The 26,894-nt window shown below is 49.4% G+C and overlaps 1 protein-coding gene across 6 annotated transcripts in view; it reads right to left on the bottom strand.

Annotated features, from left to right (window-relative positions):
- Positions 1-26,894, bottom strand: part of CTIF (cap binding complex dependent translation initiation factor) — a 260,246-nt gene that overhangs the window by 164,525 nt on the left and 68,827 nt on the right. For 4 of the 6 annotated variants that reach the window (XM_019721333.3, XM_019721357.3, XM_019721340.3 and 1 more), the window contains exons 3-4: positions 22,915-22,962; positions 13,921-13,992 (exon numbers count right to left, since the gene is read on the bottom strand). In XM_019721333.3, the coding sequence (XP_019576892.3) occupies positions 13,921-13,992; positions 22,915-22,962 (120 nt within the window). The remainder of the gene's footprint in view (positions 1-13,920; positions 13,993-22,914; positions 22,963-26,894) is intronic. The other 2 variants (XM_019721364.3, XM_019721372.3) reach the window with 1 other exon arrangement.

Below are 26,894 nucleotides of genomic sequence, written 5' to 3'. Positions count from 1 at the left end.
AGGTACAGAAACCACCCAAGTGTCATCAGCAGCTGACGAGACAAATACATCGTGGTATGTTCACATAATGCAGTGAGAATAAACAAAACAACATGCAAACGACATGAAGAAATCCCACAAAAATGGAGTGAAACAAAAGAATCCATGGTTCATTCATGACCCCAAGTAAGTTTTGAGCTCCTCGACTGCTACCTCTTGTTCTTATGCCCCCACAGTGGTCACCTAGGCACACAGTAGGTCCACCTCAGATGCCTGCCAACCAATTAAACAGACTCTACCCTGTAAGCGGAGGAGGCGCAGGCCTGCAGTCTCTGTGTCTGAAAAATTGATTCACAAGTTAGGATGTCAAGATCGATTTACGGTCCTAGGATTCGAGGCCCAAAGATTGGAGGAAGAATGTGGGTAGAGAAAGAAAACACACATGGAAAAGGGACGAGGATCAGAATGAAACCCAGGAGTGCAAAGCATCTCACAGGTAAATGACCTTGAAAGCAGCTCCAGGGCAGTGTGAAGGGCACATAAATCTCCCTCCTGGGCCGGCCCCTCTCAGCATAGGGGCTGACGCGGAGGGAGCTGGCAGGGATGCCACAGCCTGGACGAGGGCACCTTACCCTCAGCCTAAGGGAGGCACCTGGGGCATCTCAAACTCAGGCCCCAGCCTCTTCTGAAGCTGCACCCTGTCAAGGAACCTACCAACCTCGGGACCTCTTGGGATCCAGGGAAAAGGGCCCTGGCTGATGGGTGGGAAAGAGGGACAGAAGTTGGAGGAGACGCCGAAGGCCACCTCTCTGTACTTAGAACCTCCGGTGATGTGCTGTTCACCAGCTGCAGTCTGAGATGAGAAAAGGCAGTTCTGGGAGGGAGGTCGCAAGGCCCAGCTGGTGAGTGACAAGTGTTAAGTGCCAGAAGGCCAGCCGGCGCTGTCCAGGGCCACCTCACCAGGCAACCAGGCACGTTTATTTTTTTAATGCTTCATAGTTACAGCTTCTCCACACATTTTTCTCACTGAATCCTCACAACACTCACCCATTCTATAACCCAGAGAACATATTCTGAAACTGCCGCAGATATCCAGAGTCCTATGTTAAAGGCCAGGAATCTCAGAGATCTCCCTGCCGTTCCCAGCAAACACCCTGCTCCTCAAACTGCCCCCGTCCCCAATCGCCTCAACCTCCTGATTCCTGTGAAGGCCAGCATTCTCCATCACCCAGGACAGAAGCCTCTGCAAATGCTCTCTCCGTTTCCACAGGGTTAGGTTTTGTCACGTCTCACGCAGACCTACCTCCTGCCTCCATTCCCATCCCACTGACAACGTGATGCTAATTCTCAGAAGTGCCAGGATACGGTCCTTTACAGACCCTGGAGTGGGAACGCCGTCTTTGCATAGCCTGAGAGTGTCCTGGGAGCCCACCTCCGGGAAAGAATGTAGATGGCACTCCTGGAGGAGGTGACAGCCCTGGGCAAGAACAAGGACTGGGGACTGTGAGCAAGACAGCCTCTCTATGCTGAACATAATAGGAGGGTAACTCCCCGCTGCCCCCCTTTAAGGCTAGTGTCCTGACAGGGAGAGGGCAAGCCTCAGGAGAAGTTCCTCATGAAAACCCTGGTCACAGGGGATGACCTACTCATTGTGGCTCTATTTGACAGCACATAACAAGAATCGGGGACATTCCCTCAGAGTCTGTTGCAGTGGAATGTGACGGGCATATAATCAACACAAGCAACCTTTATCAACAGGGGCTGGAAAAATCGCCTGGCACTTGGAAACAAAAATCTCTCTCCATCAAGCCTCAGCCCAAAGAGGAAAGAACCTCACGGGCACAGCCTTCCTTTGCTGTCCCTTGTCGATGCTGGCCTAGGCAGTCATGACTGCTGCAACTAAATGGGGCAGCCAGAACCTGAGGGCTTCGCACGGTCCACTAGCCTTGGGCTGGCAACATCCAAGCAGACCTCAGGCTCCCCTGCCTGGTTGCTTCAGATCCGGTCAAAGCTCTTGGGATATTCCCCTCTTCTTGAGTTCTGGTCACCAACCCTCAAAGTTTGCATCCAACACACAAGCCTCTTCGTGCCAAGAGAAGGCAGAGGGGCAAGAGTTTGCAGACAAGCAGATTCACAGACAAGCAGACTGCAGCCTGATTTCTGGGAACTCTACGCTACGGAGGAGCCAGACTCACCTCACCCTCCAAACCACCCTGACGCTTGCTCAGACTGAGGACCCATGCAGAGGTGAGGACAAACTAAGGACAGAGAAGAAGGTGACCAGGACTTGGCTTGTTCCCAGGCACCCCCTGCCTTCTCAAGCCTTCTGCTTGTGGCTGCAGAGTACTCAGCTTCCACCTGGGAGAGCTGGTAATGCTGTGTTAGTGACTGGCTCACACACCAGTCCGGCTGTGAAGGGGCTCTGCGGCCACACAGAGCTGCCCAAGGTATGGGGTATATTCTTGGGCCACTGTGGTCTTCCTGGGCTCAGGGAAAATAAGTACATGTTCTTTCCACCCTCCCTTCCCCCAGGCTTTCTTTCTGCTGGAACCCAGCTAGACCCTGCGTCCCTCTCTTAATGCTAGTGCCATGAACGCACAGCATGTACAACACGGACCCTGGTGGTCGGTCCCTCCCTGACTGTTCTGTGGCGGAGCTCCCTGTGGTGTTCTAGCATCACGGATCTGCTGACTCTCAAATGTTGATGGGCATCAAAATCACCCGTGGAGGGAAGTGTTGATGGTTTAAATGGAGTGCAGCTGGAGTGGTCCACGGAACGTGCTTTTGGAAACACTGGACGTTCAAGAGTTTCACATGGGGGGAAAAAGTTCAAAAGGGCTCCCTTGTCAAATGTTTGGGACAGACTGGGGTAAAAGATTGTTAAATAAATTACTTTATTGTGGAACTTCTCCGTGTCTTTATTAGTCTGAGATGGATGCTGACTCTTCAAGGAGGTGGTAGTATGGTATGCAGTGTCTCCCAAACTCCTTTAGCTAGAAGTTCATGCCACCCTTCCTTCTAATTCCACGGAGCGCTTTGCAAGACTAGGGTTCCACAGAACCCCCTTTAGGAAATAGCCATCTAATGCTCGCTGTTAGCTCTCTCCCCTTATTAGTCTGTCTTCTCGTTGAAGGTAGAAACCTTTGCTTCACTTCTTTGTTGTGTCTCCCTGCCCACTCACTCCCCATCCTAGACTTGGGACCCAGCATCCATGAAATACTATTTAGCAAGAACTCAGGGGCCAGGCACTGGGAGCTCTCCATATAACCTCCCTGGCTTTCCCAAGAATGTTCTCCAGTTTGCAATTTCCTGGTTGGTCCTGGTGACCATGGCTTGTCTCTGAGCCCCAGTCCTCCTGGGCCCTGTGGTCACCCAGGCCCCACCCCCCAGGTTGCTGCAGTGCCAAGGTTTTGAGAAGCCTTATCAGAAACAATCACCCTTTTCAATGGATCGCTTTTAGCACTAAACGCCGCTGAATCCTTCACAACAGCCCCTTTTACTGGCAATTAGGGGGCCCCATGCCAGGGTGAACCTCGCTGCTCTCAGAACAGATCACAAAGGGATAATGAGCACTTTAAACCACGGGGAAGAAGAAATGGAAACGGCCTGCCCAGAGGCAGGGAGACTGAAGCCGCCTCTGAGAGGCCCTGCTGGGAGCAAAGCTACCCTCAGCTCAGGGGAAGACAGATTCCAGATGATGGCAACAGAAACCATTGACGCAGCACCCTGTATGCCAGGCACCATCTGAGCGCCTTACATTTGTTACAGCCGGAGGGAACCGATGTTATTTACCATCAGCCCATTTCACTGATGAGGAAACTGAGGCTTGGTGACCTCGTCCACATTTATAGAGCTAGTTCCCAGGATGGGAATACATACAGTGGGGTCCAGAGTTTATGTTCTCAACCACTGCATTATGCAATTATTCAGATAAATTCTGACCCCACTGCAGATTTCCACAATGCAGTAACATATCCATCCCTGTCCAGGTCCATCTCTGCCAATGTTCGGGAAGGCAGTGCTGGTGGAGGGAGTAGATCTGCTATACTGAAATTAAGGGGGAATGTGGGGGGCTTGGTGCATGAGCGAATGAAACACGGTGGGAGGCAATCATTGTATAGTAGAAAAACATGCTAAGTCAGGTGTAGGGAGGAAAAAACCCAACCCTCTTCTCTGCTGCTTTTCTCTTAACAACACAACTGCACAGTGATTTTTGCGTGTGTTTGTGTGTGTGTGTGTGTTGCAATTCCAGGCTGCAAGGGTTTAGAACTAGGCAGAACTTGGCTGAATAGGATAGGCAGCAGAAAGATTCCCCCCAATGGCATATCCTAGGCCAAAACCGGTGCTTCACGCAGGCTGGGTCTGAAACTCCTCTCAGGCTCAGACTAAACCAGACTTGAACGGTGACTTGGGTTTGCTTGACAGAAGAAATAAGGAACCAAGCGCAGAGGGAGGTGTTGGGGAAGGGGGAGGGCAGGGCCTAAGGAGAAAGTCCTATCCTGGAGAGAGAGAGAGAGAGAGAGAGAGAGAGAGAGAGAGAGAGAGAGAGAGAGAGAGAGAGAGAGAGAGAGATCAGTACCAAGGACAGCACCCCACATGCTAGTGGGAAAGACAATGATAGACCCCCAGTATTTTAAATCCCCGACAATAGAAGGGCCTCTGAGGCAGGAGAATGACAGCACAGAGAACCTTCTGGGTGGCACCAGAGCTGAGTTCAGGAGCACCAAAGGCCCTTCCTGTTACTCTGGAAAGTCTGTGTCTATCTGTCCATTCTGTCCCTTCCCTCTCTACCCCCGCTATCTTCAAATTAAGACTCAAAGACCAGGGAGAGGTGGGAGATGATGACTAAAGCCCGTGGCCAAGTTCGAGTACATTTCCCCTAAGTCAACCCTTTCTGCCCATTCTCTCTCAGCTAATTAGGTTTGTGGTGTAGGATTTAAACAGCCCCGTTATTATTTGAAGCTATTCTGGACGAGGCCACACCAGACGCCACTTCTGGCTGGCTGCCTATCTAGCATCTGCTGAAATAATGGGGGCTGTTCCCGGTCCCCACCCTGCCCCATGTCCCTGTGCAAAGAAAGGATCCCACCTTCCCAGGCTCCTCACTAGGAGGCATTCTTGGAACTCCCCCGTCCCCAGGGACACCTCCCTTCCTGCCAATGCCAGACTCAGGGCTACAGAAGGCCAAGGAAGAAAGGGGCTGAGAGGTCATCTGGTCTAGGGGTGACCTGGGAGTTCTGCTGGGGTGCTCCCACAGCAATGAGATGGACGGAGTGGAGGAGAAAGCGCGTTGGCTCCTTCCCCCGTCTCACCCAGCGGTTCTGCCCCTGCTGGGTTTCTATATGGGATTTCCTTTAAAGATTTTGATGAAACAGAAGGTTCTCTACTCTTAAAAAAGTAACTTTTTATTTTAGACAAAATAAAATTTGTGTAGACAAAATCTGTAAATTCACGTCTAAATTTAAGAAATAATATAGAGAGATCCCGTGTACCCTTTACCTAGTCTCTCCCCAAGGGGAAACTTGTAAAACCATAGCACAGCGTTGTATCCAGGATACCGATGTTGGGACAGTCAAGATACAAGACATTTCCACCAGCACGAGGATCCATCCTGCTGCCCTTTCATACTCCGGCCCCCTCCTCTCTTCGCCCCTCTCCTCTCCTGATCCTGGCAACTACTGTTTCCATAATTTTACCATTTTAAGAATGTTACATAAACGGGATCATACAGTCGGTAACTTTGGGGGGGGGGGGGTTGGCTTTTTTTTTCACTCTGCATAATTAATTCCCTGGAGATTCATCCAGGTGGCTGCATGTGTCAATAGCTGGCTCCTCCCTACAGCTGAGTGCCACCGCTTGTCACCCGCTCACCTGTTGGAGGACATGTGGGTTTTTTCCAGCTTGGGGCAATTATGAATAAAGCTGCTAGAAACATTTGAGTACAGGTTTTTATGTGAACGTCAGTTTTCATTTCTCAGGGATAAACAGCCAGGAGTGCCAGGGCTGGATTATATGGTACTTGCCCGTATAATTTAAAACAAAACAAAACACCCAACTGTTTTCCAGAGTGGCTGCGCCACTTTACATCTCCACCAGTGATGTAGGAGTGATCCAGTGTCTCTGCATCCTTACCAGCATTCGGTGTTGTTATTCCATATATGTACATAGTAAAAATGTAGACATTCTGATAGGTGTATAGTGATATTCCCTAGTGGTTAATGGTGTTGAACATCTTTTTGTGTGCTTATTTGCCATCTGTATATCCTCTTCGGTGAAAAATGTCTCTATGTGTATTCTGTCCTGTTTTAAGTTGGAATGTTTCTAATATTGAGTTGTGAGAGTTCTTTATATATTCTAGCTACTAGTCCAATTTTGCATCTCAGTGTTGACATCTGTTGATTATCTTCTTTTCATTAAGTTTGAAATCTTCCTGGTTCTCGGTATGACAAATGATGTTTGATTGCAAGTAGGACACTTTCATGATAGGTTGCGAGATGCGGAACTTATTTAAATCTTCTGTTTTCATTGGCTTTTTGTGATGCCACTCAGGGAGGGAAGGGGGCAGGGCACAGCCTCACTCCTGCCAGTGAAAGTAGAAGTCAGGGGGGCGCTTATTGTTACAACTAGTGGAGGCGGCGTTCTAGGTCCCCACATGGCCCCCATGACCCTGCCCTTGGGGGTGACCTCATTACTATTGGGTGACATTGGAAGTCCCAGCTCTCTATTAAGCGTCCTCTGACACATCCCAACAGGGAGGGGAGGGGCGTCTCACTAGCTCTGAGTGGGGTGGAGTCCAGCCCCCTTCACATGGTCTCCATTGATACCACGGGGGTGGTTACAAGCTGGCAGTATTGAAAGTCACAGCTTCCAACCGGCCTTCTCTGACACCACCCCGGTGGGGGAGGCTGGGGGCACCCTGTTACAGCTGGGGGAGGGTGAGAGTCCAGGCTCCGACTGGGTCTTTGCCGGTGTGGGTGTCGGTGCAGCCACAGTGTTTTCTGTGCTGTTTGGCTGCAGTAGAGCAGTTGTGGTCTACAAGTTTTCTATCTTGCGAGGTTGCTCTTTTTCTGGACCATCGTCAACGAGAGTAGGCTTTTATGGGGTGCTTTTAAACATGTGTCCATTGGCATTTCCTGGTTACTCACTTCTTCAGCTCTAAGCCTGGGATATAGGAGGCCAAAAAGAAACCCAGGGAGGTCAAGTCCCAAGTTCCCTAGCTGGTCCGCCTTACTCTCTCCAGCTTTCAGAATCTTCTGATGGCTGCTTTATGGAGAATGTGCAGGGCTTTAGTTGTACTTAGCAGGAAGATGGAGAACATATACTCCATCTTCCCTGAAGTAGAAACCTCGGTCTGTATTTTTCACAAAACATTTTGAGGGCCTTAAGCCTAGTTCACTCATTTTTCAGAGGGGAAACTGAGGCTGCAGCGAGTTGACGTAGGTCACCCATGATCGAATAGTAAGTCAGAGGTACAGAGGTGACAACTGACGTCTTCCAGCTCTCTGTCCAATCCCATCACCATGACCACATGGCCTCTCCACCCTCACGCCTGTATATTTAACCTCCTCTGCTGGATGCAAGCTCCCCTGCAGACACCGTCCCCCTTCTCCGGGTATTCACATGCTGCTCTGGACTGTTGCTTTTCCACTCAAGAAAGTCTTATTTCTCTAGGCACACTAGGTTCTCTGAGCGTAGGGGCCAAGCCACGTGGCTCATATTGATTACAGCAGGCACTTAGTGAATGGTTGCTGATTGCTCTCCCTATAAATTTAATAATCAGTATTGTTTGGTAAGTGTTGTATTCTGGTTGCTTCAGGTGAGATGGAGCCAGAAGGCACCTTGAGGATAGGGATGGATGCCACCTTTTGGAAAAGAGAGGCTCGCGTGCTGACAGCGGTGGAGGTGGCACGATTGGATCACAATAGCAGGAGCGTGTGTAGTTTTGGGAGGGTTATTAAGAGGAATTATAGTCCATGCTTATGGTGCTCCCAGGAGGGCAGCCCAGGATGGGATAGGACCTAAGAACCGTCATGTCAGTTCCCAGACTTCTGAGCACTGCCTGCCCTCCACAATGGCTTGCTGAATGGATCAATGGATGAAATAATGAATAAATAAACAAAATGAAACAGCTGCAGGAATGAGGATATTTTTAATTAATTAATCAATTAATTAATTTTGAATAGGAAGTTATTTATTAATGAATTTAAATATCAACTTTCCATATTCAGGTATACTGGTATTTAGTGCTATTTTTAAAAAAATGAAATACTGGTATTTTTGTTGGTATTCTTTTTTTTTTTAACGAAGTTTTTTTTTTTTAAATTTATTGGGGTGACAATTGTTAGTGAAATTACATAGATTTCAGGTGTACAATTCTGTATTACATCATCTATAAATCCCATTGTGTGTTGAATGAGGATATTTAGATTAAACAGCAGCCTTGCCATGGTGGACTGCTGGGGGAGAGACTAAACTAAAACCATCAACTGGAGTTATGAGAAGGTGGTTTGGGGCCATGCCAAAGAAAGACATTTTTATTAATGGAGCTGCCTAACAATGAGGTGCCTTCTGAAGCAGTGAGCTGCCCACTACTGGAAATGTCCAGCAGCTCAACAGCCACATGACAGGGTTCCTGCACTGCAGGATGGGGGGTTAGGGGGGTGGGTAGATTTGGTGACCTCTGAGATACTTATCATCCTGAGAGCCCATGAGGTCTTTAGGGTTCACTGGTGACCTGCTTAGTTCTGGACTTGATGTGGGAGGAAGAGGTCAGCTCCAGCCTCTGGTGAGCCTCTGCTAGAGGTGGGGCCTGTGACACTCATCTCGGCAGTCACCAAATAGGTTCTGTTTCCCCCATTCCAGGCTCCTTGTAGGATTATACTTCTTAGTGTACCTATGGTTGGGTGGGACCATGTGACCAGTTCTGGGCAACAAGTTCAGAGTGGAAGTGACATGGGTTACATCTGAGTTGGTGTGTTGAATTGCCAAAGTAAGACCCACCACATGATCCACCCTCTGACATAACTGATTAAAACAGCAATTGCTCCATCAAGTTTGGTCCTGAATGGGTTATTTAAAGTTACTGAGATTCGGAGCTGTTTGTTACTGCAGCATTACCCAGGCTATGCTGACTGATACAAAGGGACACACTTTACTTGTATGGAACACCAGAGAAAATATAAGATCTACAAGGTGCACAAACAGCGGTGGGATTGGACAGCAGTTCCAGCATCTTAGCAGCACACAGACACCTCCACATTCACTATCTTCATCCCCCACTACTCTAGTGACACCCAATGATAGCCATCCATTCTACCGTGTTTTCTCCTGTTGCCCCAACATCCCGACATTGTGCCCAACTTCAAGCCTTTGCTAACACCATTTCTTCTCTCTTCATTTCCTCCTATTTTCCTTTCCGTCTAACATGCTACCCACCCCTGAAGGCACGGACCAAGTCTCCTGTCCTGCAAGACATTCTCCTACCCACATAGACCAACAGGACCATTCTGGAATGACTGCAGTACTTGTCAGGACGTCTCTGTGGGGACCTTAACAAGGGTGTCTGTAGCCTGTTTCATGTTAACTATCCTCTACTCTGCAAATGGGTAGTGAGCCAGAAGGCTCTAGCTCATATGTATGCATCTGCCACGCTTGCAGCAGGTACTCAATAAATACTGACTGAATAGAACGCAGTGCCATGAACACACACAGGATAGTTCTCAAATATTCACAAAAGCTGATTAAAAATCTAGGCACTTTCCTAAGATATCATCTGTACTAATGAGTTTTTTAAATTGGCACTGAACCAATAGTATAATTACTGAAGGGCAGAGAGATGGCTGGCCGAAAACTCCTACGCTTTTCTGTGGACCAGAGGTAAGCAGTGTATTTGAGGTTCACCTCTGCCCACCACCTGTCATTTCCTGGGTCAGAGGCACTGTTGGCACCTAGGATATACCTAGCCTGCAGGTTGGCACAGGTATGAGGGTGGATGGGGGAACAGTGGAAAAATCTGGAAAATCCACACCTGCTGCTGTGTTTAGCAGCTATTTGGATCCAGTTAGTACTTTCGTGGAGACATCAAATGTAAACAATGAAAGAGATTTTCAGAGACGCTCAGAGAAGTCTGTGTGGTCCAATGCCTCATTTTGCAGAAGAGGCACTGGACTTTGTGCCACCCCTGGGTCAATATCTAGTTTTCCTGACCCTTGGGACAAGGCTCTTTCTTTCTCTCCTGATGCTTCAATTTGCTACTGGGCATTCATGATGGAACAGGGGAGGATCCTTTTCTCATCGTTTCAGGGAGTGTGGGATCTCAGGACTCAGAGACATCACTTCTGCCACACCCCCACCTTTCCCAGGGCTTTGCATGAACCCGTCTGATAAGGAGCTGTGCTTATTAGGTTCCCGGCAAGGTTTCATTACCTTGCTCAACAGTCCACTCCGCCAGCCAAGTCCTCCAGTCAGGAAGTCCTTCTCAAGATCTAATGATAGGCCCTGCTGCTGTTATGCACATTCATTTCCTCTCCTTGGCTCTTCTGTGTAGATGGAGAAGAGCTCTCACTCCTGACTTCACACAACCTTTGTATGACTTTGGCTTTCTTCCCTGAATGCTAAACCCCATGCTGGGACCTTGAAATGTTTTCTAACTGAACTGGGTTGCACTCTCTCATTTCAGATGCCTTCCTCTAAATCATCTCCATGCATTTTCCCCAATACAATGAGAAGATGGAAACTGTCCAACCTCTTAAATAAATGATAGGTGACGGATAAACTCTCTTGGAAAGAGGCGGCCAGGATGCCACACAGTCTCCAATGCAGCCGGATGCCAACTGCCGGTGGGTGGACAGGCCTCCTCGGGACTACGTGTAGCCCATTTTTTTGTTCTGGACTCTCTGAGCCCCCTTGCTCCCATCTTATGGGACTCAGCCTACTCTAGGTTTCTTCTATTTTCTGCCTCTGAATGGCTTCAGAGAGGCAAGGTTGGGTTGTTTTTTACATTTGTTGAAATAACATTCAATGACCCCAGTGTATGACTAATCCCAGGATGGCGCCCACATCTGGGCCTGTCATTCAGGGCATGGTCTATGACCCACCACATGGAGCTTCCTGGGCAGAATGTGGCACCTTAGCATTCGCCAGCCACCCCCCTTTCCTGGGCCCATGTGGCCAAAATGGGGCACTCAGCGGGACTGCCAGAGCAGCCAACCACTCCAGTCTCAATTCAGTCTCAGTTTCCCCCTGAAATGAATTCTCCCCCATGGGTGAATGTGGGGAGACAGAGCTGTCCCATCATCCCAATGATCTCAGAAAGCTCCGCAGAGTTGGTGTGGCAGAGGCATAGGGCCCACTAAGGCCTGATGCACGGACTGGGTCTGGGCCAACTCAGGTATCATTACGAGTACCTCCTGTGTGCAAGGCCCTAGACCAGGGGCAGTCAGGGAAGTAGAGTCAGCCCTAGCTCACACCTTTGGGTCGCCCAGCTGGCTGAGGGGACAGGCAGATGCACATGGAATAGCTGGATTGCACTATCAGTTAGGGAGAGGGTCTGCCTGGATGAGAGGGTATGGACAGGAGGTCAGTGGGTGTGCTTCTGGGGCTGGGAGGTGTCCCCAAGAGCCGGCCCAGTGCTCTACATCTGGTGGACCAGGTTGAAGGGAGCCTTGGATGGATGGGCCAGCAGCATCCCCTCAGAGCTGCGCCCAGCAAAGGCACTCTTCAACGGGAAGCTCCCTGGTTCTCCTTCTATGAGGGAGCTGGGACAGGACAGCGTGGGCAGGGCCAGCTGCCGCAGGCCAGTTACATGGGGCTTTCCTCGTGACACAGTCACTTAAGAAATGCCGACTAGCTTTGAGCCCTTCAGTAGAGGGCATCAGAGGACGGCTGCTACATGAGGGGAAATCACAGGCCCAGTGTTCCCACTGGGATGTGAGCCATCATGCACCATGGGAACAAGGGCAACACCCTGGACAGAGCAGAGCAATGAGAAGGAAGACGCTTGTCCTGACACTGTTGAACTGCCATGCCAGCCCTGAATACCCACCCAGGTTGTACTAAGAGAGAAAGAAATTTCCATCTCGTTTACATCATTCTATTGTTTGTACGCTAATTAACTGAGTCACTAATATCTCAATATCAGGCCTTTCATGGCTGAACCAAAGTTTTCCTGACCTCAGGAGACCTCACTGCAATCCTACTCCTGCCTTTCCGTGCAGCATGGTGTACGTACAACACGCAGGCTCCAACCATGGCCTATCCATCTAGGAGGTCCAGCTCAGTCCCACCTCCTTGGCTCGGGCCTGCCCAGGCTTCTTAACTCTGGGCCACCTGAGGTCTGGGGCCCCCTTTGGACGCTTGCATCTCCTGCCCAGCACTGGGCATTCTTTTACACATGACCTTGTCCTTCTAACTAAGTGGTAAGGCCTCCAAAGGCAGGGGCCATGCTCCAGACCCACCAGAGCTTAGCACCAGGCCTTTGCAAACACTCCGTGGCTGAGGAAGTCTATGGGAAGTCCTTTCCGAAACACCTGACCTCTTCAACCTGCTGAGCTGTGCTGAGCTCCGAGCAGCTTCACACAGCACCGGGGGGTGTGACCACGCCAGGACTCAGGCCCAGCAGCCTTCCCTCTTGCCCTCGCCGGCTCTCCGACGTCAAGAGCAAGTTATTGCAGGAGGCCATAGAGGCTCCACTCAGCTCTCTGGACAGGTGCAAGGTGAGGCTGGGCTGGAGGGTGGACATAGGGTTTCCCGGCGGGAATTCCCGCCTGGTCTCAGGAATTTTTTTCGCTTTCCCATTCCCGAATCCCGAGAAAAGTTGGTCGGGAAATCGGGAAAATTGGCTCCTTGAACCCATTATTACCCACAATGGGAAATAAACGTACTACTCACAATGTATCTCTTAGACATTTTTCCTATTTATCGCTAGGGTTTCCAGGAGGGAATTCCCGCCCATTCTCGGGAATTTTTTTTGCTTTTCCGTTCCTGAATCCTGAGAAAAGTTGGTCGGGAAATCGGCTCCTTGAACCTAGGTAGTTGGTAGTATCGGCAGTCACTTTGATTCATGGCATTGGAAATGATTTCACATTTCCACGGCAGTTCATCGTGGAGAACAGAAAACAGTTTATATCTTGGGATTCCGGAACAGGAAAGCGAAAAAAATTCCTGAGAAAGGTTGGGAATTCCCGCCTGGAAACCCTAGGTGGAGATAAATGTTTTTTCCAGCCTCTAATCCCACTGTCTCCCACAGGGAAGGATGAGTTGTCAGCAGAACAGCTGGATAACCAGAGGGAGGCAAGAGGTCACCAGGGACAGCTCTGGAAGAGCAGCTTCCTCATTCCCTCCTGGCCACGCGACCCACACAGGGTGGGGTGGGGGCTTGGGATCTCACAGGCAAGCAAACAGGGAGAAGCAGCCAGCTTCGGCCTGGTCCCAGGACAGCTGGTTCGCCGGGAGAAATGGACGGGTCTCAGACACTTCACACCCTCACCCGGCCCCTCCGGGTCCTCTGCAAACTGGATCACAAGTGATCTCCAAAGTGACCGACCAGCACCCAAACCCTAGTCCCCTTGTTTGTGCAATCCATCAGGGGAACCTCACGTGATCCCTGATGTGTGAATCTCCAGTTCATTCACTTTACTGCTGAATAATATTGCACTGTGAGGACATATCAAGTATTATTGATCCATTCTCCTCTCGATAGACATTTGGTTGCTTGCAGATGTTTGTTATTATAAAAACACTGCTACTGAAAAGAAATCTTATGGATCTGTGTGCTTGGAGAGGGGCTTCACTGTGGGTTGGATATTAGGGGAGAACTTTCCAGAGGGCAGACTGCACCCTCCAGTTTCCCATTTCCTGCTCTCTCCACATCCCCACCTCTCAGGAATGCAGACAGCAGGACACATGACAACCCCCAGATGAAGCACGGAGCTGCTTCCTTACCTGCTGTGACGGTGTTCGTCCTCGTGAGAGGGAACAGCTGCTGTCCAGCTGCTCGCTGCAGTCTGCTGTCCACTGCAGAGGAGAAAGGAGTGGTCAGTGCCGGGAAGACATACCGGCTCGTCCTCACGCAGCCCCAGCCCCCCAGGCGTGGCCCTGCCCTCCTGCGGCAGAACCAAATCCTGCTGGGCCATTTCAATGGCAAATCCTTCCCTACCAGCAGGGCCACGCTGGCATCTCCCAACTCCACGTGGAGGTGACCCTTTGGTGTACGCTTGGGGAAGGCAAACTCACTTCCCTTCACCTAAACCCACCAAAGTGACAAAGATCCAGCTACATTTTTAAAGTCAACCAGACATGACACAGGGTCACTGTGAGAAAAATCAGCACTGTCTTTGACCGCCTGACCTGGCTTCAGCCACACTAGCCCTCTCCAGGGTCACGGCCAGAGCTGGAAGTGAGGCATGTGTGTATGACCTTCCCATACGCCCCGTTCCAGAAGACGATGGACCCTGGGACTGACAGGACAGCCTGGCGTTGGGGAAGCATCCTAGACTGGCCGTCAGAATCCTGGCTTGAGCCTGGCCCACCACTCACCCTGAGAACTCGGAGGCCTGGCATGGCCCGAAGTGTGGTCTGACCACCACCTGCAGGCCAGTCCCCAAAGCCTGCCACACAGAGCTCCTGGACGCCACCCTCCACCCACTGAATCAAGACTCTGAGAGGGTGGGACTTAAACATTAGCATTTTGATAAGCTCCCACGGGATGCACCAGAAGTTTGAGAGTCAGCGCAATCTGTGTGATCTCCCAGGCTCCATTTTGTCATCTGTAAAATGGGGACAGCAAGGCTGGGTGACTCTACAAGACTGAGGCGAGGACCTTTGGAAACCATAAAAATACTGTAGAGACAGGAAGTAGTAGTAACAGCATGGCCTTCTTCTGTAAGGTGCTATTTAGCGATACGGTGGTGTCTTTATCATTGTGTTAAACATTAGCTAGCCGTGCAGCCTATGCTGACCATTGACCTCGACTTACGTCCTGTGTGATACAGGAAAAGCAGACGAGCCCAATCTCTCTGCTTACCACTCTTGGTCAGAACTGTGAGTGAGTGTGGACGGCTCAAAGCCATTGCAGTGCTGCTTTTGTAAAACCTTGGCTGGGCACAGCCTCCCGACTGTGAGCCAAGGGCACGACCTTTGTACAGGAGAAGGATTTTATTACAATGTTGATGACCCAGGCAGGTACAAGTGTGTATTCTAGAGCAGTGCTGGCCGGGGAAAACAGGATGAAAGCCACAAATAGGAGTCACAGATGTAACTTGAAACGATCTAGTAGCCACAGTTTAAAAAGATCAAAATTAAATTTCATTTATCTCAATATATTTACAACATTATCACTTCAATAGGTAATTAACGTAAAAATTATTGAGATATTTTACATTTTTCTTTCCACACTAAGTTTTTGAAATCCACTTAGTGCATACATCAGTTTGGACCAGCCCCATGTCAAGCGCCAGAGAGTCACCAGTGGCTCGTGGCTCCCTTACTGGCCAGCACAGCTCGAGGGAAGGGCCACGGAGGCGTGCCAGTCCCGGGTGAGTCCTGGCCGCACGCCCACTTTTTGCCTAGTCCTGCTCTGCATTGCAGAGGGGCTCACCCCTGCAGACTGCGACCCCAGGCTCCTGCATCAGCTGGGTTTGGAAGAGAGAACCCAGGGCATTTCTCCCCGCTCTCGCTGCCTCAGATGGCATTACCAGCAGTGACGGGTCTCCTTCATGGCTCCAGCCCTCACCACAGAGGCCGTCTGTGCATGACCTTGACCTCTGGCTCTGGCAACACCATCTCTTCCCTTTGTGCCTCAGGTCTCTAACGGCTTCCTGGCGTTGCTAATCCCTGGGTTGTTGAGCCTCTCAGTTCCCTTACCATCTGGGTAACCAACACCCTGGATTAAATTCCCTCTGTCTGAATATTTGCAGTCTCAAGGCATCTCCCCAAGATATTAATTACAGGGCGGGAAAAGGAAAAATGAGAAATCTGTCAGACATCACCTTAAAACCAAGTGGTGAGGATGACACCACCCGTAATAAAACATATACTCATGGCCTCCCCAGTAGGATGCAGAGCAGGGCACATCACTTTCGAGGTGCTCTTGCCAAAAGCGCACAACCTCAGTCTAACCATGAGAAAACATCAGGCAACCCAAATTGATAAACTTTCTACAAAATAAGTGACCAGTGCTCTCCAAAAGTGCCACGGTTGTGGAATACAAGAAAAGACCAAGACAGTGTCATAGACTGGAAGAGGCTAAGGACACATGACAACGTGATACAAATTTAGATCTTGGAACTGAAAAAGGACATTAGTGGGAAAACGGGTAAAATCCCAAATGAAGTCCCGTTGTACCAAAGTGAATTTCTTAGTTCTGACAATTGCACTGTGGTTACGTAAGGTGTTCATATGAGGGGAAGCTGAGTGATACGTTCATGGGAATACCCTGCCCTATTTTTGCACTTTTGCTAAAATAATTTCAAAATACAAAGTAACACATATATGGATGTATGCATGTGTATATTTTGAATAATATCTCCATATACACACTTGTATGTGTGTGTATATATAAAATGTTTAAACTACTGTAAAAACGACCCCTCTGCTTTACAGACTGAAGTGGTTTCTCCTTCCCTGGTTGGAGCCTGAAGGACAGGGCTGGCGGAGGCCGAGGCACTCAATGACCCCCGGCTGAGAAGAGGACTAGGTCATGCATTCGTCATCCCACTTGAGGAAGACGGCCTTGCAGAAGAAGGCTTCCTCCGTCCCGGGCGTCCCAAACATTCAACCCCAGGTTCATCATGCTGAGGTGACCTCCCACAGCATGGTGACTCCAGGGTGGGTGCATCTCCTCCTGGGGTTAGCACGGTCCCGGCAGGGTGGGGCTGGGGAGCCCCGATGGCTCCCCCAGACGAGCACTGCATAGCAGAGGCAGCCATATGCAACCTCATCCCCCTGGCTGGCCTTTCTAAGAGCAGTTCCACGTTCTGCTGAGACTGCTCTGCTTCAGCAACGTCTTCCTCAACTTTATACCCGACAACTAGAAGCCATTTTCCCTGAGTGCCTTTGGGGTGGGACCTGCAACAGGCAGGCGCCACCCTTCACAGGAGAGGTGAGCTGTCCCAGGAGAGGTGGAGGGCTAGGCTGAGATAGGAAGAGTGCGCTCTCAGCAGGGGCGCAGGGATGGGTGCAGGGAAGGAAAACGGGCAAGCCAGGATTCCTGGAGAAAAAGCGAGCCCAGGCGTGAATCACAGAAGACCATGGCAAGTGCGACTCTGGCTAAGGAGTCAGAGACTCCTGGGGAGACAGGGTCAGACGAGGAGGGCGACCCTGTTAGGGAGGTGGAACTGGCCCGGGGGGAGGCAGGTCAGGAAGCTAGAGTCCGACATTCAGGTCTCCATGGTGGTGGAGACAGAGATGGAAATGAGGACGTGGATCTGAGCGCATGGCACAGACAAGCCAGGAGCAAGGGGCTGAATTGCGGGAAGGAAGGCAAGATGGTCAAGTCTGCAGACACGCATCCCAGAGACCCAGCCAGGGCCTCGGGCAATGCATTAGAGGAGGGAATGTGGTCCAACTGTGTACAGCTCTCCCGACCCTGGAAGGAGGATTCAGTGGGCGTCTCCTCCGTTACCCCAGGAAGCCGTACCCACTGGGCCTGTGTGGCATCTCACCTCCAACCCCTCAGCCAAGCAGCAGCCCCGGAACCCTCTCCTCTGATGCTGCCTTGATCACCTCCATTGGGAAGGGTTTCTTCTCGGTCCGAAAGCCCCCGGGAGCTCTCCTGTCCCTGTGCCAACGCTCCTCCTGCTGGGACCCCCCCTCTCAAAGCTGTTTTTTTCTTCTTAGGTCTCAGCCACCACCTCCTGCGTCTGAACCACTGCCTAGAAAAATCTCCAGACACAGACACACCTTCCCAATGCAGTCCTTATTTACAAGATATGCTTCCAGGACGGAGAGAAGGGCCACCACTTCAGGAACACTCTCCTGCATCCCGCCCCGCCCCCACACCTGATTTCTGCACGTACAGTGTTTTTCTCCTTCAAGGTCAACTGGTTTACAGCTAGGAGCAAGTCCTCTGGGGGATAAGGGTGACATTTGCCTGAAAAAAGGTCATGGTACAGAAATAGGCAGGAAAAACAGGACATTTTTAAAATATATGGAAACGATGAACATTGAATTCACATGGTTTTTGGCCTCCACCGTATCTGTTATAATTTATTTCTTAATTTGAAAAGCTGAAACAAAGATGGTAAGGGTTAAGATTCAACGAATAGGGGAGTACAGATGTTTATTCTCTCTTCAAAGTAGATGTTTATTCTATTCTCTGCTGTTTTCAGTACATTGAAAATATTTTACACTAAAAAGAATTAAAATCTATGATCCGTCATTGGCATCTAGGATGGACAGCATTGCAGGAGCAGACTTGGTGCAGGAACGGGAAAGACACTGCCCATGGGGGGAGGGAGGGCCAAAGGGAAACGCCTGGAGTCTGGGAGGTGGAAGGAGCTAAAGACAAACCACCCTGCTTCTCCATGGTGTCTAAGTCCCCCCAGGGACCTGCCCTTCCAGATATCAAAGTGGATTGCGTGGCCAGAGCCAAACTGGCATGCTCACTAAGCACAGGATGAGACGGAGAGGTCTGCTGCTAAAACTGCAGCCACAAACAGACGGATGTACAAACGGGAACTCAGTATGTGGTAAGGACAGTGTTTCCAATCAGGGGAAAGGAGACATCAGCAAACACACGGGACCAGACAGCTGGCTAGCAGGTAAGGACAAAGTGACCCGAGAGGTCTGCCTCACACTATCCATGGACAACACGTTCCCAGTTGATTAAAATCCAAGATGCAGGTTTTACACAGCAAAGCCTAAAACTTCTGTGTGACAAAAGAAATCACGAACAAATGGCAAGCGAGGGGCTACTCGCAGCACGTATGGTGGATCGACAAAGGATGATGGATCGCCAGAATATGAAAAGATCTCATTTAAATCCAGGCACTGGTCTCAGCCCGTTCCATACATCAGCATTCCCCCCTCGCAGATACCGAGGCACGTTTATTATCACCACTTTGCAAATACGGAATTTGAGGCACAGCATGGTTAAGTGACTGACCCAGGGTTACACAGCCCAAAAGTGGCAGAATGAGTAAAGGGCACAAATAGGTATTGACTTAAAAAGCAAATAAAAATGTCAGATACTAAATGTAACGTGTGATCTTGGGTTAGACACTGAACCAGATTTCTTTTTTTTATTGTGGTAAAATATACATGCCATAAAATTTACCATTTTAACCATTTTTAAGTATGTAATTCTCTGGCATTAAGTATAGTCACAGTGCTGTGTAACCATCACCACCATCCATCTCAGCACGTTTTCATTATCCCCGAACTAAAACTCTGTCCTCATCAAATGACAACTCCCCCGGTCCCTTTCCTCCCCCAGCCCCTGGCAACCACCGTTCTACTTTGATTCTCTATGAACTGACTATTCTAAGTGCCTCACAACAGTGGGATATACGGTACCTGTCCTGTTGTGTCTGGTTTATTTCACTTAGCCTCATATCCTCAAAGAGGACTTTATGTGGTAGCATGTGACAGGATTTTGGTTTCTTAAAGCCTCAATAATATTCCATTGTATGTACCTACCCCTTTGTTTGCCCATCCATTCACTCATGGACATTCGGGTTGTTTCCACCACTTGGCTATTGGGAATAACGCTGCTATGAACATAGGTGTGCAAGTCTCTATTCATGGTCTTGCTTTCAATTCTTTTGGACATATACCCAGAAGTAGAATTGCTGGATCACATGGTAATTCTATGTTTAATGTTTTGAGGAACCTAGAATTTTAAAAACTAAATAATAGTATTGTATCAATGTTTATTTCCTGTACTGCGATTATGTAAAAGGATGTGCCTGTTCTTAGGAAACACACACTGAAGTCTTCAGGGATGAAGGGGAATTGTATCTGCAGCTAACTCTCAAATAAATCAGCAAAGTTTATATATACTATCGCTCAACCTATCAATCGATGAAGAGACTGACAGCAAATGTGGTAAAATATTAACAGCTGTAGAATCTGGGTGAAGGATATGCAGGAATTCTTTGTACAACTATTGTGATTTTTATGGACATCTGAAATTATTTCACAGTGAAAAGTTATTTAAAAAGTCATCTTATCCAGGGCTTCTTAAGCAGGGATTACCCAGGGTGCAATGTGAAGGTCCTGTGGGCAGCACTGCTGTCACCCAGTGCCCTCGATTCCCTGTGAGGGAACTGAGAGGGGACGTGGCTTCCTCCCGGCCTCACAGAGCCCAGAGCCCAGGCCTGGGACGGCCAGTAGCAGAATCCTGCTGGCCTAAGACGAGCTTCTCAGAGTGGGGACCATATTCAGCCGTTTCCTTTATTCTGGGCCAGCTTTCTGGAAGGGGAGGTGAGACAGGAGACTGGCTGGAGCTCATCCCCCATCCACAGTGAAACTCCAGGAAAGCGGTGTGTGTAAGGGCTGAGATTTGACGGGGGGAGAAAGGCTTTTTGCTCCTCTCTTGGAAAACAAACAACGTTCCTATTGTACAGGCAGTGCAACGTAGTGATTAGAGGCTTGAGTTCTTGAGGCAGAGAATCTCGAATTTCTATTCCTACTCCATCACTTACTTGCTCTATGACCTTTGGGAAAGTCACTTCATCCCTAGACTCAACTTTCCCCACCTGTAACAACCCAAACTACCAACAGCAGAGAGATTAAGTATATGGCACCTGCAGTAAAACCACCTGGTTCAAGCCTCAGGCTGGCCACAGAGTACTTGCTGTGCGACCCTGAGCAGCTTACTCAACCTCTTTGTGCCTCAGTTTCCTCCCTTATAAGCTGGCAACGATAAAAGCATCTTTTTCATAGAACTGTTATGAAGAATTAATGAGTTCGCGTGGACACACTTCAGTCCCCTTTGGTAGTTCCTCCTCATCTGCCCAACTTCTAAGGGCTCCATCCTTGACCCTCTACTCTAAACTCTCTCACTCCTTGGGCTTAAAATGACACCCACATGCTACTATTTACAAATGTGAACCTCCAGGTCGTTCCCCTCTGAGAGCCACCTTTGCACATCTAACTGCTTGATCAACATCTCCACTAAGGTATCTAATACTATTTTAAACCTCTCATGTCCAAAAACTGAACTCTTGACTTTCGCTCCCCAAAGCTGCTCTTCCAGGGTCTCCCATATTTCATTTCTGCAAAGTCTATCCTTCTATGTGCTCAGGCCAAAATCCTCCAGGTCATTCATTAGAAAAATCATGTCATTTGTACCTTCAAAGTATAATGAGAATCGGACCACTTCTTCCCATCTCCACAGTGACCACACTGCTCATGGCCACTGTCACCTCTCGCCTGGACCAACCAACCAGCTTCCTGGTCTCCCTGCTTCCTTTCCCGCCCATCCTCCCATGCCCACCCCAGCCCTGGCCCCTTGCCGGAGTCTATTCTCCAAACAGCATCCAGAGCGATCCTTGTTAGCCAGTCATACCATGTCCCTGCTCTGTTCAAAACTGTCCAGTGTCTCCTCATCTCACTAGGGCTGACGTGGCTCTGCAGACCCGGCTATTCCACAGCATCCCCCCTTGCTCACTTGGCTCCTGCCAGACTGGCCCCAAAGCTCTTCCTCAAAGTGGGGCACGCCCTGGACTTCCCTCTGCCTGGCATACTCCTTCCTAGGTGGCCTCACTCCCATCGTCTGTCTTCAAATCTTTGCTCAAAAGTCCTGTCTACGTAAGCCTTCTGGGACAGCCTAGCATCCCTGCCGCTTCCTGTGCCACATATGTGTCACCTTCTAACATCCTCGTCCGTCTTTGTTGATTGCCTGTCTTTTCCTGCCAGACAGTAAGGGCTGGGAGGACGGGGGTTCTGGTCTATTCTGTTCATGACTTGGTCTCGGAGCCGAGACCAGCGCCTGAAGAAACACATGTTCGCTGTAATTGTATCTCTCTATTTAGCCAACAGTGACTGGCAGAAAAAGGGCAGATTTAAACAATTGTGCTTTATGCCCAAAACCACCAAACAATGTCTAGGAGCTCATGCTACATAAACAAGCAAGCTAAAAACTACATGTATGCTAGAAGCTCAGCTTTGTAAATGGCGTATCCAGGCAAACATTACATTAGTTTCTGTCATAAAATTATGGTGGACTTCTTTCTCTGTTTTTCCAATTGTTGCTTTAAAAGTAAAAGAAAAGTTTAACCTTAAAAAAAAAAGACTGGTAATCAGATTAAAAAGGGCTCAACCTCACTAGAAATCAAGAAAACTCAAATTAAAATGACAAGAGACAATTGGTCCCAATACATTGGTGGTAGCGTGAATAATGGAAATCATTTTGGAGAACAATTTGGCAACAGCTATTGAAACAGATTCTACAGCTCAGTATCTACCTAAAGAAATACTTTGCATGTGTAGAAGCAGGCATCTTCAACAGTATTCACCTAAGCACCTTGTATTTCTGGGGTAAATTCTGGAAGTAACCTGAATACCCATCAATAGGTGAATGATTAAATTATGGAATATCCATATTATCCATTAAACAGAAAACAGCAGATGTACAAGCCTGGAAGACTCCCCAGGGCATACAGCTAGGGGAAAATGCAAGTTATTGAACATAGTCACTGGCTATGATTTATGATTTTGAAATACTATATTTCTGTAAGTCATATTATATATATGTTGATAAAAACATTAAAAAAGGTGAGGAAGTTATCACTGATCGGATGGGAGGGCGGGCTAAGCGGTGGAATGAGGCAGTTGATAAGGCAGATTTTACTGATAACATCTGAATTCCTGTGTACCATGAGAATGTATGCATACAGCACTTGTGTAAGTAAAAGTAAAGTATTTTTTAAAATAAGGGTGAAAATAAAATGAGTCCCCCACGGTCAACCACCCCACAGTTCCCCTTAAACTCACTTCTTCTGTTAAGCCTCTCATGGGTGGTCCACCATTGAGTGCTTCCTCCTATGAGAAAAGATGGAAGGGAAAAAGGATTTAACGGGCAGGAGGAGATGAATGAATGGGATAAAGGGGGGATGAGGGCACCGTGAACAGGGAAGGCAGAGTAAAAGGAAAAACGTGAAGAAAGAGAAGGAAAAACGTTGTGAGAAAGAGACATCAAACTGAAGACTCGTCCCAGCCTATGCAGCTACATGGCTGCATGTCTTGGAAAGGTCACTTTGCATTTGTGACAAAACCCAGGACTTCTGAGTGCCTGAGAAGCAAAAAGAACTACAGGAAGTTATCTTCACCCTCCCTGGCTCTTCATTTGACCTATTCATAGGAGCTTCTTGGAAAACACGCCTTTACTAAATGTATGCTCTTCACAACACCCCGACCAACAGAGCGGAGCAGCTGGCATGGAGGGGTGCGGAAGGGAGACAGACATACGCCATCTGAGGCCGTGGTTGTCAACCTTAGTGGGACACCAGGGTCACACAGGGGATGAGAAGAATGCAAGGCTCAAGCCCCTCACAACTCAACTGAACTCTGAGGAGAGGGCCGGTCCCAGCCCCCGAATGAGCCCACTGTGCAGACAGAGTTGTGAACTGTGCTTTGCAGCCAGTGACGATCCACAAGGACCACCCACTAACATCAGAAGGGCCAAACTTTCCCCACTTACCACGTCCCAATCTTTGCCACCAAAGCTTAATGGTCAATGGGATTTGGAGTCCTAATGCTCGTTCCACGGGGGACATACCTTAACCACCCAACAGCCGATACTCAGCAGGGGACCGAAAGTAGGTGGGGAAGGGGTGAGTACCAGGACCCTGTGCAGCCACCGAGCAGGGTGGCTTTGCTATTTGTCATCTTTGCGTCGCAGTCTTTTCTCCTGCAGAATAGGGGCATAATCCCCGCCTCCCAAGAGAGAGGATAGCTCTCAGGATGTGCCTTTGGGGACTTGGAACCCGTTGGAGGGCAAGTGCCCTTGAAATGTGTGTGTGGGGTAATTTTAAATATGGTGTCCCGAAAGAGTTGGGAAACTTAGAACACACATTCTCTTGGTTACTCATCTAAAGAAAAGAAAGCTTGCTTGCCCTCCCTCCCTCCTTCCCTTCTTCCCCATCCATCTCATCCATCCATCCATCCCTCCTTCTTCCTAGTTGTTGCTGGGGGAGGGGCAGCAGGGAAAACCACAACCGTACAAGCATCATGAGGTATTTTCTTCCTGTCAACTGTCATCTCTCAGATCCTAAAAACAAAAAGAAATGACCTCACCAACTGAAGAACAGCAAGCTTCTTTACTCCCTCAGTTTTCTCAAGGTTTCCAAGATTCCTAACAATTTTCCTCTCCCAGGAACAATAAAACACTACCGCAGACAGGCAGCCGGGGACTTTCTCTGAGGTTATTTTTGTTCTTTGTTTTTTGGCTTCCATCTGAAATAGTCATCCGATGAAATAAAAACAGTCAAAAGTGTTTTAGCAGAATGATTTCCCACAAGGCTGCGTCAGGAGAAGTGTGTTATGTAGACATGTCTAACACTGGCCTTGCTTAGAGTTATCCACAGCTGTGTCCTCACCTGGAGCCTGTACCCCAGCTGTGTTTGTGGGGCAGGGAGTGGGGCGGTGGGATCAGGATTGGAATGTCCCTCCTTGGCCAGCAGCACACAGGTGGACCCCAGGATCCTGCCTGGTGTCTGCGTTCTTCCAGGGAACTTCAGAGAACACGGAAAGTTTAAGGAACGCATCCAGATGTTACAAATGGCCAGGTTTTCTACATTATGTCTCGCAACAAACATCTGTGCAAAAGCCCCTCCAGATGTGAAGATCGGAGCACGGTCAGGCCTAACCTGTCCCAGGAGCAGGAGCCGGCAGGCAGTGCGGGGTCAGCCTGAGGGCACTACTCTATCTCTCTACATGCTGAGAGCCTAGCAGTCACCCCAGGAAGGTCAGGGGTGCAGAGCAATGGGTCCCTCCTACCAAAACTATTTCCCAAATGGCTGCTCTGGGAATGGAAATTGTACCTTTCGCAAAGCATTCCTCCGGGGTGAAGCTTCATGGCTTCCTTGAACCCTCCTCCTGTAAAAGCCCGATTCACCCGGAGGAACCTTTGAAGGGTGCCCTGCTGGAGGACACCAGAGTCCAAACAGCGGTGGAGGCAGGTGGCACCCGCCAGGCCAGGCCACCACTTGTGCATGGGGCCTGCTCCCGCGGAATCAGCTCTAGGATGCTTATGGAAAGCTAGAGTTGGTTCACCTAATTCTCCCCTTCCTGCCCTAGACAACCCAAAGAGATTCATTTTCCTCAGAAATTTTCCAATCTAGTCAGAGGGCCCTCCCACTTCCACTTCAGGGCATGATATTGTTAACTGTACAATCAGTAGTTTAAGTCAAAAAACAAAGTTATGCAAATAAATTAACATATCATGACACAAGACACCCCCCCATTGAATCCACCCCCCAGGTCATCCACCCTGCCCACCTCGCTCCCTGCACTCTTTGAAGACTTCTCCTGGATCACTGCTACCTCTTCAGCCTCCATTTTTCCTTTCTTGGTGCTGTCAATGTCCATGAAACTGGCTCCTATACCCTGCCTCTCAGTTCCAGGACCCCTCTCCTCCTGATCTTTCCTCTTCCCCACACACTCGCACTCTTATACCCAGCTCTTTTATCACCAGTTCATGTGCCCCCTCCACCCTGGGTTTCAAACATTCCACTCTTGGACACTCCTATCTTTCTGACTCACTCCTTCTCGCCCCAGGACTCCGACAATTCTCCAACTCCCCAGAATCTCCAATCCACTGACCCACCACCCTCCAGGATTCACCATCAGCTTTGGGTCCTTGCTCCTCTCCTTGCCCAGCTCAGTGTCATGGGACATCACTGTCATCACTCCTTCATCTACCTCTCCCTCCTCTCCCTCCACTGTCCTCACCCAGAAGCACCTCAATCCTGGTTAAATAACACCTTCATAATCTTGTACCTGTACCGTCACGACTGGAATCAGCTGGAGGAAGCCACAACTATGTTGCACAAGTAGGTGTTATTCTGGAGGCATGGCTGCAAGCCTGCCAACTCCCTCCTGTGGTTGTGGGTGACCAGCTGGGGGCCCAGCCAAAGCCAAGCCCGCTCACCTGTTCAAGGTCACTGTTCCAACAACCACCCCCTCTGCCCTGGACCACTCCCATCAATGCAGCATGTTGTAAATGCCCCATCTGGACCTCACTTCCCCGAATACCACATGTCTCTCTCCTTTACAACGAAATTCCTGAAACACAGAGAGGATCTGTATTATCCTCCCCATTTCCAATCATCAACTAGAACTTCGCCCCCACCCCTCAACGGTTACCTCTCTACTTGGGGTCATAGTAGCCATGACTCAGGTTATTGTCAGTCCTCCTGTTTCATGACTGCAGCAGCATCACAGGGAACATGCCCCTCACTTCCCTGGAAACAGATGCTCCTTTGGACTTCCAAAACCCCACTCTCGCCTGGTTTCCCTCCTGCCTGACTGCCAGCCCCCTCCTGGTCTCTCACTGGCTCCTCCGCACACCTCTGCTTTCTCAATATTGTCAGATCCCAGGGCTCAGCCCTGGCTTATCTTGTCTCCATGTCCCCTTTTGCTCCCTGATTCATCTCCTCTGGCTCTCCCTCTTTCTCTCTCTGCTCCAGCCACACTGGCCTCCCTGCTGCACCGGGAATATTCTTCCAGCTCGGGCCTTTGCATGTGCTGTTCTCCTGCCTGGAACACTCCTCCCCCAGAAATCTGCCTGGCTCCCCCGTCCTTCTTCAGTGACATCCTGTTGAAAACTGCAAACCCTTCCTGACTCTCATCAGTCCCCATTCCATTGTCTTGTTTTCTTTTTCTCCACAACAGTGATCACCCACCATTAAACAGAAGTTCCACGAGGGCAGAGCGTTTGTGTGTTTGGCTCACTCCTGGATACCCAGTCCGAG

The sequence above is a fragment of the Rhinolophus sinicus genome, chromosome 4 (genome assembly GCF_057876585.1).
Source record: "Rhinolophus sinicus isolate RSI-liver-muscle chromosome 4, RSI-T2T, whole genome shotgun sequence".
NCBI lineage: Eukaryota > Metazoa > Chordata > Mammalia > Chiroptera > Rhinolophidae > Rhinolophus > Rhinolophus sinicus.
The sequence above is the reverse complement of the archived record's forward strand: the minus strand, read 5'-3'. Positions and strand labels throughout refer to the sequence as shown.